Here is a 14,981-nt window from a genome sequence, read left to right as displayed (position 1 = left end):
CAGGTGGAACGACATATGAGACGTTATGTGACTTGGTGCTGTTAGAACAGTTTAAAAACGCTATTCCACATCGCATAGCAACGTTTCTCACCGAACAGCAGGTTAAAACTGTGGGGGAGGCGGCCGCCTTGGCTGATCAATATGCTTTGACTCACCGAGATTGGGTACCGCGAGGTGCGCAAAATACGCACCGGGGGGACACTGCACCCAGCCAATATAGTGCACCCAGCTATAATAATAACGCACCGTTCACCAGTAGGGTTAAAACGGAGGATGAGAAAGGTTGGGCTGCTCGTGACAGGGGAAAAACGTGTCATTTCTGTGGGAAGAAAGGTCATATCAAAACTGATTGTTATGCACTCCAACAGAGAAATAAAACAAACGTGAAATCGGCAGCATTTGTGGCACCTGCGGTGGCTGATGTCGGTTCTGGGGGTCCGTTACAGGTGAGCGATAGTAGTCTTGGTGGGGTAGATGTGGCTTACCGACCATTTGTGGAGAGGGGCTTTGTCTCTCTTGTCGGGTCCGGAGAAAAGGTGCCTGTGAACATCCTGCGAGACACGGCGGCGTTGGGCACATATGTTCTGCAGTCTATTCTGCCGTTTTCATCTAAATCAGCGACGGGGAATGCTATGTTGAGCCGTGGGATGGGCATGTCCATAATCTCTTCTCCTACACACAAAATTGAGCTAAACTGTGGCTTGGTCCATGGTGAGGTGGAGGTGGCATTGCGCAAGGAGTTTCCGATGGCGGGCATTGATGTACTCCTGGGAAATATGCATGCTGGTGGCCTCGTGTGGGCTAATGTGCCCCCAGCACCACTGGTGAGTCCTTGTCCAGTTGTCGGCAATGGTCCAGATGAGAGCGAGCGGGATTTTCCGCAGGTTTTTTGCGGCAGCGGCTGTGACGCGCGCCAGGGCTCGTGAAATTGAGCGTAATGAAGTTGATACAGGTTCAAAATTTTCTTGGTCTGATGTGCCTATTTCTGTGTCGCGGGAAGAGCTGGTTGCAGAGCAGCTCTCCGATCCATCCATCAACAGCCTGTTTGAAGGAATTCTGACAGGTAGTGAGGTGCAGGATAGTGCTAATGGGTACTTTCTTGATAATGGGTTGCTGGTGAGGAAGTGGGTGCCTTGCGGAGATTATGGGGTGGGGGAACCGGTGTTTCAGGTGGTGGTGCCAGCTAAATACAGGGATTTGGTTTTGAAACTTTCACATGACCAGTCAGGGCATTTAGGCATAAGGAAAACATACTACTGCATTTTGCAATATTTTTTTTGGCCTAGGCTAAGACGGGATGTTGCAGCATATATTAAAACGTGTCACATCTGTCAAATGACGGGTAAACCAAATCAAGCGATTAAGCCTGCCCCATTACACCCCATACCTGCTATCGGACAGCCATTTGAACATATCATAATTGATTGTGTTGGTCCTCTTCCTCCATCGGCGTCTGGTGCTAAGTATCTGCTAACTGTGATGTGCCAGGCGACTAGGTATCCTTCTGCCTATCCGTTGCGTTCCATTACAACTAGAGCTGTGGTTAAAGCTCTGTCACAGTTTATCTCCATATTTGGCATTCCGCGGGTTCTCCAGAGCGACAGGGGTTCAAATTTCACTTCTCACATGTTTGCCCAGATTTTGAAACAACTCCGGGTAAGACATGCTAAGTCCTCGGCGTATCATGCTCAAAGTCAGGGGGCGCTAGAGAGGTTTCACCAGACCTTGAAATCATTGCTGCGGGCATATTGTACAGAGTTGGGAAAAGATTGGGGGGGATGGCTTGCCATGGTTAATGCTGGCTGCTCGTGAAGTAGTGCAGGAGAGTACCAGGTTTAGTCCAAATCAGTTGGTCTTTGGTCATTTAGTTCGTGGGCCGCTTGCACTGCTTCATGACAATTTTAAGGCGCCCGACCCTCCCAAAAATTTGCCTAGAATGGATGATTGTATTGATCAGGTTGGGTCGGCCAGATTTGTCAGCAAGTTTGATTTGTTGAAAGGATATTGGCAAGTCCCGCTTTCAAAGAGAGCTCGTGAGATTGCATCATTTATCATTCCATCTGGTCTTTATTCGTATAAAGTTATGCCATTTGGGTTGAGAAATGCACCGGCAACATTTCAACGCCTCATGAATAGGGTCGTGGGTGACCTGGAGGGCGTGGCCGTTTATTTGGATGATTGTGTAGTTTTCAGTGACACCTGGGAGTGTCACATTGCTCGTGTGCGCGCTCTCTTTCAGCGGTTGGCTGAAGCGCGGTTGACAGTGAATCTGGCAAAATGTGAATTTGCTCGTGCAACAGTCACATACCTTGGCCATGTGGTCGGTCAGGGTGAGGTTCGGCCGGTACAGGCAAAGGTCGCTGCTGTGGAGTCTTACCCTCCTCCTACTACTAAGAGGGAACTTATGCGCTTCTTGGGGTTAATTGGATACTATACTATACTATACTATAAGTTTCTGCAAAAACTTTTCGTCTGTTGTCTGTCCTCTTACTGATCTTCTAAAGGACAAGGTCAAGTTTGTCTGGTCCTCCCGCTGTCAGCAAGCGTTCCAAAATGCTAAGATCTTGTTGTGTTCTGCTCCAGTGTTGGCAGCTCCTCGCATGGATCGACAGTTCAAGCTGCAGGTTGATGCGAGTCACTTTGGAGCAGGTGCAGTACTGTTGCAGGCTGACGGTGGAGGGGTGGACAGGCCGGTCTGTTTTTTTTCCAAAAAGTTTAATAAGCATCAGCTTAATTATTCTGTGATTGAGAAGGAAGCATTGGCACTGGTGTGGGCTTTGGGGCATTTTAGTGTGTATGTTGGGTCTGGGGTACCAGTTATAGTTTATACAGATCACAACCCACTTACATTTCTCAATTCACTTAAGTGTCCGAACCAAAGGCTTATTAGGTGGTCTTTGCTTCTGCAGTCCTTTGCTCTGGATATCAGGCACATTAAAGGGAGGGATAATGTGGTGGCAGATGCATTGTCTCGTGCTCCTGTTTAGAGCCCTATCTAATCTCTGATGTTCTTTTGTTTGTTTGTTTGTTTTTTGTAGAGACTGGCGGTGTGGCCCCTGGCCTGTTCTTCTCCTGACAGCCTTATTGCTAGCTGAAACATCAGGATCCAGCTGTCAAGGGGGGAGGAGAGTCCAGGTGGTGCAGGGCTAAGAGTGGTTACACTCTGAGGGTTAAACTTCTAGGAACGTCTAAAAGTATTTTAAGATTTAGTTAAAACTTAGTATGAGGTAATGTTAACATGGATGTGCACTTAATTGGTTATTTTTTAATTTTATGTTAATAGAAGTGATCACTCCGGTATTTTTGTTAGTATTGAGTGGGGAACTGTGGTTCGTAGTGAGACCACGACTTTAAGGGGGGGGGTGTGATGCCCCACACACATAATGAGTGTGTGTGGATGGTGCCTACCTAACTGTCTCCCTACAGGTGAGCCTGGGTGGGGCATTGTCCTGATGGCTAATGGAGAGCACCTGGGCCCGGTGTCTCTCCTGAGGTCTATATATGCCAGGCTCCTGCCAGTTGGAGGGGGGGACTCGAGAGGAGGCAGCCCCGGCCTTCGCTCCGGCAGTATTCTCCATGCGTTTTGAGTTGTGTTGAATTATTCTCTTCATGCATACACGCACCACACCATTTTGTCACACATCCACACTTACAAGAAATTGTTGTGCGTGAAAATCCGAGTAACTGAGCAGATTGTGAAATACTCAGACCGGCCTGTCTGGCACCAACAACCATACCACGCTCAAAATTGCTTAAATCACCTTTCTTTCCCATTCTGACATTCAGTTTGGAGTTCAGGAGATTGTCTTGACCAGGACCACACCCCTAAATGCATTGAAGCAACTGCCATGTGATTGGTTGATTAGATAATTGCATTAATGAGAAATCGAACCGGTGTTCCTAAAAATCCTTTAGGTGAGTGTAGACCATGCTCCATGAGATCAGGCGGTTCCTACTGCCTCCCCTAAACTACTGTCCTGTACCCCTGTCGACATACAAAACAGAAAAAACAGTCGAAAGTTTGGACACACTTTCTTATTCAATAGGAAGTGGATCTATTGTTACTGTATATGTAGTACAAACATATCTATCTATATTAAAAAGGTTTTATGGGTTCTTATTATTCTAAAAATTACAACGCAACTCATCAATATTTACAATTTGCATCCTTCAGCGTGCTTCAAGAAGTTGTTTATTTTATATTTATAAGGCAAAAAGTGCAAAACTGAAGTATTAACTGCAATAGCTTAAATTAGTTGAACAAAAACGGGTAGCCATTATATTATTATAGAATTTTTCCTACTACACCAATTACAACTAACAACATTCGTACTCTTTGAGGATCGTATTGTATAGTCACATATTGTAAAATTATGAATCAAAAGCGACAACAGTCGAGACACACCACTGCCGCAAAGTCGAGGCAGCTGTCGCAAAGTTAAGGCAGCCACCACGACTGGCAACAGGAAGTGCCTCAGCGAGCTGAGGAAGCACCTACTGCGTCGGTAGAAGAGCAGTAGCGTTAGCATGTAACTAGCATTCCGTTGAATTATCTAAACTGCGTATAACATGCACGACTTGCTTTTGAACCTTTGGACCTTGCGGGTTATCAGCTCCCGTTATGCACCATATTGCGTAACGTTATGAACTATGAACTATGAGCTTGAACGTGCTCAACGGGGGTCGAAATATAACCTATGAAGTAAAGTGGTGAATTTGTGTTCACATTGTCCCCTCCTTCCTCAAAGCAAACGAGATGAACAACATGGTGCCACAGACAGACTTCAGCTACTGTGGCGGAGCCATCACTGAGGTTCTCAAGTTTGGTTCCAGTCAGTTACACTCTGGACACAAGGTGCTTTTCCTCATCATTCCAGGTAACGTTAAGTAAATAGTACAAAATGTCCAAAAAAATCATTCATTTACGCATTCATTATCAGGCAATGTTTGACCCTGTTTGTATGGATGAATACTGTGCTTTGATGGATCTTACCTAAACAACCAAATAATGAACGTTACCGCAGACTAAATAATGGGACATTCCACAGGAGTACTGGTTTGAGAAATGTATGTAATAGGCAGTTGATAATGAATGACAGTTTTGATGTGATGCTGTGTTCCACACAGGTAACCCTGGTGTAGTGGGCTTCTATAGAACCTTCATGCAGACTCTTTACACCATGTTTGGCTGCTGCCACCCAGTGTGGGCTGTAAGCCACGCGGGCCACTGCGTGCCACCAGACTCAATGGACATGGTGGAAGGTTTGGAATATTCTCACAATGTTTATTTTTAGGGTTCCCAAAAGAGTATAAGTTCACTGGTAGAGAGAGCATTTGAATGATACAACTTGAACTAGGAATATTCAGCTTTAGTGTTTTATGGGATTAAGTTACATTGATTAAGTCTAGAAAGCTTTGAAGGATTCTGACACCTTTTCTCCTCTAGATAACTTCTCAGCGATAAAGCATGACGTGTTTGGTCTGAACGGGCAGATTGAACACAAGCTGGCCTTCCTCAGGAGACATGTTCCTAGAGAAACCAGCCTGGTGTTGGTAGGACACTCCATCGGCTGCTACATCATTCTGGACATCATGAAGAGAAATCCTAAACTCAAGGTAAGTTGCTATTGCCAGGATGGCTCATTAGAAGACACAGGGGTCAACACATGTGGCTGTAAAGTTCTTACACAGAGCACTCTGTCAGATTCACTTCTTTTATGCAGATCATCAAAGCCATCATGCTGTTTCCCACCATCGAGCGCATGGCTGAGACTCCTCAGGGGAAGGTCATGACCCCTGTGCTGTGTCACATGCGTTATCTGGCCTACCTGCCTCTCTTCCTGCTCTCTCTCCTGCCCGAGGGACTCCAAGAAGGCCTGATTAAACTGGTGTTTAGCAGCATCCGGTCCCTGGATCCCACTGTAGTCCAACCTACTGTTGGCCTTCTCAGTGGAGACTCTGCAGGTTGGCTCTTATTTGGTCTTTACTTCACAGATCTAGTATTTATTTTTTTAGGTTGTTACAGTGATAGCTATATGATTATTTTTAGGAATGCAAACGAACAGACAACTGAAAAGCAACCTCTCAGTCGTCTGTATGACTGCGTACCAGTGGTGGATTGTGCACTGCTCCATATCTTTAAGGAATCTTTACAGAATGTTGCTTATTGTCTTAGGACGGACCTCCAGGCAGGTTCTGCAAATGATGGACAGCTCACACATCAGATGTGGGGGTTATTTCATTTGACCAAGTTTAAAAACGGATTAATAATGTGCTTTTGATTTTTTGCAATCTGTTCTTGATGACATGTAATGTATTAATTAATTTATGTCATTTCCGAATTCTAGAATGTCTGATGTAAAGAAGTGATGAAACTGGTGTGATTTGTTTCTTTTGGTAGTTAACGCCATGTACATGGGGGGCCAGGAAATGAGGACAGTCATGGGAAGAGACAACAGCACTATAGAGAAAAACGTTGAAAAGGTAGGGAAAGGCCTTAACATATAATCACACTGTGAGATGTGTTTTTACTAAATTGGATTAAGTTATAAAATTAAATATCCATCCAAATGAGGCAACAAGATGGTTCCAATGATCAGTTAACAGAGCATTTGTGATATGTTCTATTTAGCTGTTATGGTGTATTACATCTAGACATCAACTGTAAACTACTTGTGTATTCCCAGCTATTATTTTACTATGGAGCTTCAGACCACTGGTGCCCTGTCCAGTATTATCATGACATCAAGCAAGACTTTCCACATGGAACTTTCCGACTGTGTCAGGACGGGTATCGCCACGCCTTCGTCCTGGATGCAGGGGAGGAAGTTGCCAGAATGGTATTTGAGTGGATCAGTGGGGATGTGAGGACATGAGTTCTGTCTGACATGGACTTTATCATGCGAGCTCAGTGCTGAAGAAATGTCAACAAATTGTGTTTCATTGATATAGCAAACTCTGTTCATATTCATGGCATTTACTCTATTTTCACCAGCCAATGTTACTGTGAAACATAATCAGATAATTGAGTCTGATTGACTGTGATGAAACATTGAGCCCCAAAGGCACACCTTCAAATGTCCACAATTAGATTCATGTAGCATAAAACAGTTTCACTTATTCTGATATCCAGAATAAGTGAAACACAGGGTTGTCTTGACTTTCTACAACTCTTATTTCTCTGTGATAGAATGACTGGAGCACACAATTTGGTCACGAAATGAATGTCCCAAACGTCTCTAATCTTAAACTGTCATTATTCATTGTGTAATGAACACATTACACATGCTTCCATGACATAAAATACATGAATACAACTATGGTTTCAAATTAACCATTGATATCAAATAAACATAAGCATGAAATGAATCTGTCTCAGTAACCAAGATAATCAACAAAGACACAACTAAATATTAATCAGCGGTTTAAATACACTAATTCTGCCACCTACTGGTAGAGATGTGAACATGTTTACTCTTCGTCTCCTTAAACCGTCTACGCTCTGTTCACTGAAGCAACCGCTCAATACGTGGAAACATTAAATGTCAGGGCCAACAGCAACGAGTCTGCCACCACAAACAACTTTGATTACCGGTAAACTATATTAACTATTGCAACGGTGAACAGATTTATGGGTTTTTCCGTGCACATGGGTAACTGAAAATTAATCCGCATGTATTCAACCACTGTTTCCAAGACAATCTTATTGGCGCCGGATTATTATTTCTATTCATTAATAAACGTTTCCTCTAATTTTAGCCTTATATATGCTTGTATCACAGAAACATTTCTAGCATTCAAACTTTCAATTGTCTTGACTTTTACTGTGAAAATGTATGTTTTTCCTGTTACTGCTACTCTTTGTATTTTTATTTCATAGGCACAAAAACAAAAAGGGTTTTTTTTTCCATCACTACTTCTGTTACATACTGCGCCTTTCCATCATTATTTTGCTCAACCCAAACAATTTATGAATCATTTCAGGCATATGCATTGAACATATTTAAAAACCTCCATCTGCCCCGCTCACAGACAGCATCTGGAGTCCAGGGCTCTAGAGCACGGGGCCCACACACTTCTTCAGTTCAGCTGCTTTTAAATCAACCAAAAAAAAACCCCAACTAATTCTTATTCTTTAGTCCTGTATTCATAGCAGTTTAATCTGTGTCACGTCTCAACAGATTCTCCTCCTCTGTTCACTGGTCGGTCATGGTACCCCTCTGTCTGGTCTGCATCAGTCCTTCAGGGAGAAGCTCTGGCCCGGCCCCAGCACCTGTCTGACGGTCACATTCACCCTGGAGCCGTGGATGTACCTGGAGCATATGGCCCAGTCCTGTTCCGACAGCGGCTCCACCACAGAATTGTTGTGCAGTGAGGAGGCCGGCCTGCAGCTTTCCATGTCAAACGCTGGATGACCCTGGGGTGGCGCAACGATGCGTGGAACAGCATGGTAAAAGAGCCGGCTCTGTCCCGACATCACCATCACGTCCCCACAGTGCATGTACATAGCAGTCGGGGGGTCCTGTCTGCGGGTGCCTCCCAAAAGGAAGATAGCGGAATTCCCAAAACTATTGGAAAAGAAAACAGGAGTTGGTGGAGTTGGTAGTATTTTCTGTAGATAATGAAGACCTTTTCCGTCCCAAACCTGAAGGACAGCAGAGGTGGGCTGTGATCTAACTCGGATTCATCCACGTGGATTCCCAGGGAGGAGTCAGAGCGGTAGTAGTTGAGGATTCCAGCCTCAGCGTTGAAGCCTGGGAAGCCACATGCCGATGTTATTTGAAAGGCCAGCGTGTGGAGATCAACTGGAAAAGGAGTGTAGTGGCTGGCAGAGTAAGTCTGGTAATAGCAAAACAAAAAGAAAAAGTTGGAGGTTTGTACAGGAAAAGATATTGAAACCAGCCAGGACCTTTTTCTTTCTTTCATCTATTACAAATGTTTTCCTATTTGCAACAACTACGAGACATTTGGCCAAATCTTTAAAACAAATTAGATCAAAGGATAAAAACAACCATCTAATTGCCAACGTTTAATTGTCTAGATCAGTGGTTCTCAACTGGTGTGAGCCACCATCACAACTTACTGATAAGCCATGTCCAAAATCGAGGACCGCAAATCTATCTCATATATATATATATATATATATATATATAATATACAGACTCTTTTTTTCCCCTCTATTTAAATCACGCAATGTATGTCTCACATACACACACACACTATGGCGGCAAATCACTGTCAAAATTCGAGGCCGCAAATCAGGTTGATGCGCGCGCGTAAATCAAACATCCGCGAGCAAATATCAGTCTCGCGATCTACCATGGTGACAAGCTCCGCCCCCATACTGTCAAAGAACAGCAGCGAGCACGTAGAAGGCACCTTTGAGCATGAGCACAGGTTAGCCTCGCAAGCAAAGAAGGAAGTTCACGTTTCGGGAGTGCGCAAATGTCTCGCGCGAGACTCCATCAATGCATGCATGCATGCATGCATCTCCTGAGGCCAGAGATTCATGTGTGGTCGTTGAATGGCACGACCTGAGATAGTTGATTGCTCCTACTCTGTGATTCATTCAGTAGGGTCCAAAACAGCTCGCTAAACAGAACTTTGTCACTGCTTTTACATCCAATCCTAAAATAAAGTTATAGAAATAAATGAATTGCCCACAACCCACTAAAATGGGCCAACCCCCAATTTAAGAACGACTGGTGTAGATTCACTTAGTGGCCTTTGTCACATTCGTTGCTTTTGAAATGGCAGTGCCAATACATCATTTGTGTAGTAACAAATAAAAAATACAGTACAGCACAGAGCTGACTTTAATAGCCTGTGTTTCTATTCCGTTTGGTCTATTGTTTGCTTCTATTCTGAAAGGAAGTATTACAGACAGAGGACAATATGAGAGAGAGATGCAACACAAGTCCTGGCTCTCGGGTATTATCGCCATTCTAACCGCTCAGCCACTGGACCAAATTTCTACTTCATGCATCTCCTGATGTAGAATATAAGCACTGTAACAGAGGATTGTGTCTAAATTGAAACATGCATCCCTATAAAAACACACAGCTGATTAAGACTTGATTTTGTAAAAACAAGATCAAATGTAATATATGATAATAAACTGAACATATTCACATTCTGAACTTGCAACTTCTCATGAATCAAATTCTCTCTCACAAAGCACAGAGAGACGATTACCTTGGTATCCCAGTTGTAATGATATCCCAGAGTAACCCAGCGCAGCTTCTCAAGTAGAGTCTTTGCTCGTGTCTTTCCAGAGGGAGAAGACCTGTTGGGATCAAAGACGGTACAAGTCTAAACACCTGGAACAATGTGATGAAATTAGCCTGTCATCAACAGTAGATCACAGCGCTCATTGTGCTGCATGTCGTCTATTCTGAATGTGATAGATAGCCACGCCCCCTGATTTGCATATAAGAACGTGAAATGAAATACTGGGTCATTATGCATTACGGTGCCATTATGCATTACCGTGTTTTTATTCATTTATTTATTAGGAAATGCAGTGTCATTATGCATTACCGTGTTTTTATTCATTTATTTATTATGAAATGCAGTGTCATTATGCATTACCGTGTATTTGTTCATTTATTTAATTTTGACTAAAACGGCATTCCATAGCCGCACACAATTGCCGAAGACGTGTGTTTGCCAGCGGCCAAAGAAATGGTGGAGTGTATGATTGGAGAGAAAGAGGCAAAAAAGTTGGACATGATTCCTGTGTCCAATAACACTGTGTCTGTCCGTGTGTATGTATATATATATATATATATATCCATTGTGTTATGATGATGCTATAGCTCCATGGTCATTTAACAGGCAGAGCCTATTGCTGCAATGTTTCTTTTACGCGGCTGAAAATAACCGTGCTTTTTGTTACTGAGCCTGTGTTGATGTTGTTATTGTCATGCGTGTTCTGGTTATTTGCACATGTTTAAACATGAGTCTTTATATGAAGATAAAACAAAGTAATGTTGCAGGTTTTGTGTGAACTGGGGGTGCGCCAACCCGGACATGGAAGAAAAAAAGTTTGGGATCCGCTGCATTAGATAAACTGATCCCGATAGCTATACAAGTACTGAACCGAGGTGTACTAGGAGAACTTAGATCTTGAAAAATCTGCATATGTATCTGTATATTTCTTAGATTCATGATGATTTTCATATGTAGAAATGAAACAAGTAGGTGGAAGCGCAGGGAAAACTGCTCGACCAAGAGAGATTCAGTCAGAAATGTCTTACGTAAGGCTGAGAACACTCTTGTCCCAAATGTCCTCGGTGTCAGAGGGAGACATGTGCATGTCTAGGTTGCAGGTGTTGGGCTTTTGAGGGTAGACCTTCAGACACTGTCTGACCCAGAAGGGTTTGGAGCCCCGCAGGAACGGGTTGCAGATAAACATGAAACCTGAAAACAAAGTAGTACAGTACATGGTCAAAGAGAACAAACCCATTATCATACATCTTGTCCCCCTGGAGCACTGTCGTGGGACACAGTGCTGTGGGACACAGTGCTGTGCAGTAGTATACCAGAATGAAAGGAGGTGCTCTAATGTGACCGATGACACATGACTACAAAAACTACAAGAAAAGAGTAGTAAAACTCACAGTTCCTTTAAAGCAGAATAATCAACATGCAAGATATCTTCATAGTCTGAGCTCAACCCAAAAGACACCGAGCTGAAGAATGCATACCAACGAGCAGTAAATCGGTTCTAGTGGCTCTTGGTAAAACAAAATCACACCTTACTTTGAATTTCTCTTTCATTTGTCATGTGTATTTGTTGTGTAGAAAATACCTTTGGTATAAAAGCGGGTTATATTTTGTCCATTAGCTGCTGGTCTCTCCATCTGTCCTGTGTTTACCTGGGTAGCCCTGCAGGCCAAAGGCTCTCCAGTCTCTGACAGGCAGTAATCCAACCCTGGCTGCCTCCCCATCACTCACTCCATCTGGGTCCAGTATAGCCGGGACTACCTGTCAGTCACGCAGACACGTATACATACTCAATCATTGACAACTTAAATAGAGACAAACAAACAATATGCCGCAAATGTTATCACAGTGGACAAGCTTTCCAGGGGAACACCTCTTAAATTGTTACAGAAAAAAAGCATGTTTTTATATATTGTCACATTATATTACACTGCTTCGTTTTGTGCAAGGGGCTGGTCATGATTGGCAGACCCCCCAGTAAACTATCAATTGACAATCAAAAAAAAAAAGAATAACGGAGAAAGACATTTCTGTGTTGACGTATGCATCTGCTATTACCGCCAACCATCTTGGCTTACCTGTACGCTTGAAATTTAGTAACAAATTCCAATATACAACCAAACATTTTGTGGCAGCTGATGCAATAGTAAGGCCTGGAAAGCCACTCACAGATGGACAATATATGAAACAAATTTATTAATATCTTAGCACCATTTCTCACTTTCACTGGATTGTAGTTCATTAGGGCTTATAGGGCTATATAACTTCAGTTTCAGATTCTACATTTCAGACAACTCAATTGACTGATAGAAGCCAATATGAGGAAATTATTCAAAAGAATTAACCAGTTGACTGCCTTAGTTTTTCCCAAAACGTGTATAATTTAGCTAGGGACCAACAACCAAGATGAATGGAAGTGCTAAAGGAATCCCTGTAATCAAACGTAGTAAGCACCCTCACGACCGATCCAAGGTGTTCCCCGTCTCCGCCGGCTTTCAACATGGATGGACGGAAACGACTTCAGTGGGAAATGGATCGTTCCAATGAGCGAGGATATTTAACGGATCAAAGATTATCATGTAATAATATTGCAAATGTAAAGCCACATTTTTCAATTGAAAACTTTGCATTTTCTAAAAAGCGAAATGTCAGGACGGTACTCTTAACCTAGCAGACATTTAACATAACCTCTTAACCTGTAAGCAAAGGCAAAATATGACACCAATTTGGAAAACTAATGCAATAAGCGGACTTCAACGTTCATTTTTATCAGAAAACAATACAATGACATCTGATGAAAGAGGGCTTTTGGGCTATCGAAGCACGAGACGAGCCAAACATTTGATTTGACGAGCAGTGTTTCTCCTACAATTATAACAAATATAATTTATTTTTAAGCGTGAGAAATTGGATGTGCGGCGGGAGTGCGTGACTAAAGACCGAAATGAGACTGGAGAGCCCTGCGTTTGCCCCCCGGTTGGCTCTGGCCAACTATCACCCCCCTGCAAGTGTAAACTCAGGAGAAACGCTGATGAGGCTTCCTTCGGTGCAGAACCAGAAGTGAGGGAAGCGCAACTTCAAGAAGACCCAGACGGGGAACTCCCTTCTTCTTCCACTACCCGGAATCCAGCGTTCACACGCAGCTTTCTCGTTTTTGAAAGGCTGAGTTAGACAGAACGTTATTTCTCACGTCATATCTCAGTTATATCTCACCTGGTCACTCGGTACACCTCTGGAGAAGTCAATGACATTGCTGAAATCTGGAGGAGGGTTTCTTCTCTTATAAAACTTGAATATTTTTCTAAAAGCGTCTTCCCCACTCTCCACCATGGAGGCTGCCATTTTAGCCATGACGTAATCTTCTTCTTCTTCTTTTTCTTTTTTAGGTTTATGGCAGTTGGTATTAGTCTTGTTGGCGCATTACCGCCACGTTCTGCTCCGGAGGGTGGATCAACACCCTTCCCCCTAGAAATAAATAAATCAACTTTTCTATACATAGAATTCCCATCGCATCCAATGAAATACCACTGTGTGTTTTTAAGAAAGCTATCAACATTCCAACCTGTGCTCTGTCTCCCATGTTCAGTAGTCCCTGTAATGTGCATTTGTGCAGCCCCAAATCAACTCAGATGATTCCTCATCCGTGCTCTCGTTTTCCTTCTTCCATTCTCCCAACATATCTTTTGCAGGGTGAGAATCAGGGTGTCCCCGTAAGTTAGCTCAGGAGTTCCCCATCAACTGTTTCTTAAATCCAGTTGCATTTCTCCCATTTCCACCTGCAGGGCCGGTACTGGTGGTGTTTTAACAGCTATTGGCCCAAAGCTGGTGAGGTTCGATGGATCCTTGCTGGGTTTTCTGTTTGGAATCACAACTGCCTGTTGCCATGTGCTTGGTCAATTTTGATCCTCACAAATTCTGTTACAAAGTCCTAGCAGCTTCAATTGAGCTCCTTTTCTTAAATGCTTTAGCATATTGTAACATACCCAATCTTCCCCTGGTGATGTGGGTTTGTTTATGGCTCTCACTATCTTTACAAAGGTAAAATGTTCATCAAATGTGTGCCATGTTTCCACTTTCCTCTCTAACACATCTCGGTGCTGACTCAGAACCCTTTCCCTTCTCCTCTTTTCTTCTTCTGGAAAATTATCTGAACCATGAATTTCTACAAATGGCTTGGCTGTTATTTCTGCCTTTTCCCTATTGCAGACTGCTGTGTCGCTTGCGATGTCTAAACTGGGTAACCCCATTCCCTTCTGTCTCGTTCCATCCTCCTTATCATTCCCTATAGCTCTCCCACATGAGTAGTTCTTCCTATTTTATTACACAAGTGTTTATAGCTATTTCTCTTAGCTTGTCGAACTATTCTTTTCACGACTACCTGTGGCTTTTTATAATGGATATTATGGTTTCTCTTCAACTGTCTAAATGCTTTATTCCTGTTCTTAACTACCTGGCAGTGCCTTTCTGTCAACCATTGTACAAATTTTTAATTTGTCTTATTTCTACTCCTGGATATAGATCCATTTGCTGCCATAATAATTGCTGAACTTATTTATGTCCTCTAGGGCTTCCCAAATATCAGTCTTTCTCATTGTTAATTCACTTAACTCTTGAAAGAGTTGGCTTTTTGCAAGATCCATTTTGGGATTCCTCCTCCTAGTCCGACTTTCCCTCGTTCTCCCACACATGATACTGGGTAATGATCACTGTTGCTGCTGTTAAAACATGCCATTTACTGACCCCTGCCAGTGACT

At 43.1% G+C, this 14,981-nt stretch overlaps 2 protein-coding genes across 2 annotated transcripts; one reads left to right on the top strand and one right to left on the bottom strand.

The window, feature by feature from the left end:
• The first annotated feature begins 4,460 nt into the window (after positions 1-4,460).
• Positions 4,461-8,546, top strand: ldah (lipid droplet associated hydrolase). The gene is made up of 7 exons (XM_062557257.1): positions 4,461-4,877; positions 5,128-5,262; positions 5,447-5,616; positions 5,724-5,964; positions 6,401-6,483; positions 6,687-6,839; positions 8,238-8,546. Exons 1-7 carry the CDS (start codon positions 4,757-4,759, stop codon positions 8,412-8,414), a joined length of 1,080 nt encoding a protein of 359 aa, XP_062413241.1. The 5' UTR covers positions 4,461-4,756; the 3' UTR covers positions 8,415-8,546.
• alkbh1 (alkB homolog 1, histone H2A dioxygenase) lies at positions 8,482-13,971 on the bottom strand. Its single transcript, XM_037487103.2, has 5 exons — positions 13,441-13,971; positions 11,880-11,988; positions 11,259-11,421; positions 10,195-10,285; positions 8,482-8,838 (listed from the first exon to the last, which is right to left on the bottom strand). Exons 1-5 carry the CDS (start codon positions 13,576-13,578, stop codon positions 8,482-8,484), a joined length of 858 nt encoding a protein of 285 aa, XP_037343000.1. The 5' UTR covers positions 13,579-13,971.
• Between the last annotated feature and the right edge of the window lie 1,010 nt (positions 13,972-14,981).

Source organism: Pungitius pungitius, chromosome 14, assembly GCF_949316345.1.
Source record: "Pungitius pungitius chromosome 14, fPunPun2.1, whole genome shotgun sequence".
Classification (NCBI taxonomy): domain Eukaryota; kingdom Metazoa; phylum Chordata; class Actinopteri; order Perciformes; family Gasterosteidae; genus Pungitius; species Pungitius pungitius.
The sequence above is the reverse complement of the archived record's forward strand: the minus strand, read 5'-3'. Positions and strand labels throughout refer to the sequence as shown.

Coding starts and splice junctions, on each gene's coding strand:
- ldah (XM_062557257.1), top strand. CDS start 4,757: ATGAACAACATGGTGCCACAGACAGACTTCAGCTACTGTGGCGGAGCC. Junction 5,617..5,723: donor AGAGAAATCCTAAACTCAAG/GTAAGTTGCTAT, acceptor TCTTTTATGCAG/ATCATCAAAGCCATCATGCT. Junction 6,484..6,686: donor TAGAGAAAAACGTTGAAAAG/GTAGGGAAAGGC, acceptor GTGTATTCCCAG/CTATTATTTTACTATGGAGC.
- alkbh1 (XM_037487103.2), bottom strand. CDS start 13,578: ATGGCTAAAATGGCAGCCTCCATGGTGGAGAGTGGGGAAGACGCTTTT. Junction 11,422..11,879: donor TGGCCTGCAGGGCTACCCAG/GTAAACACAGGA, acceptor CTTTGTTTTCAG/GTTTCATGTTTATCTGCAAC. Junction 10,286..11,258: donor AAGAGTGTTCTCAGCCTTAC/GTAAGACATTTC, acceptor TGATCCCAACAG/GTCTTCTCCCTCTGGAAAGA.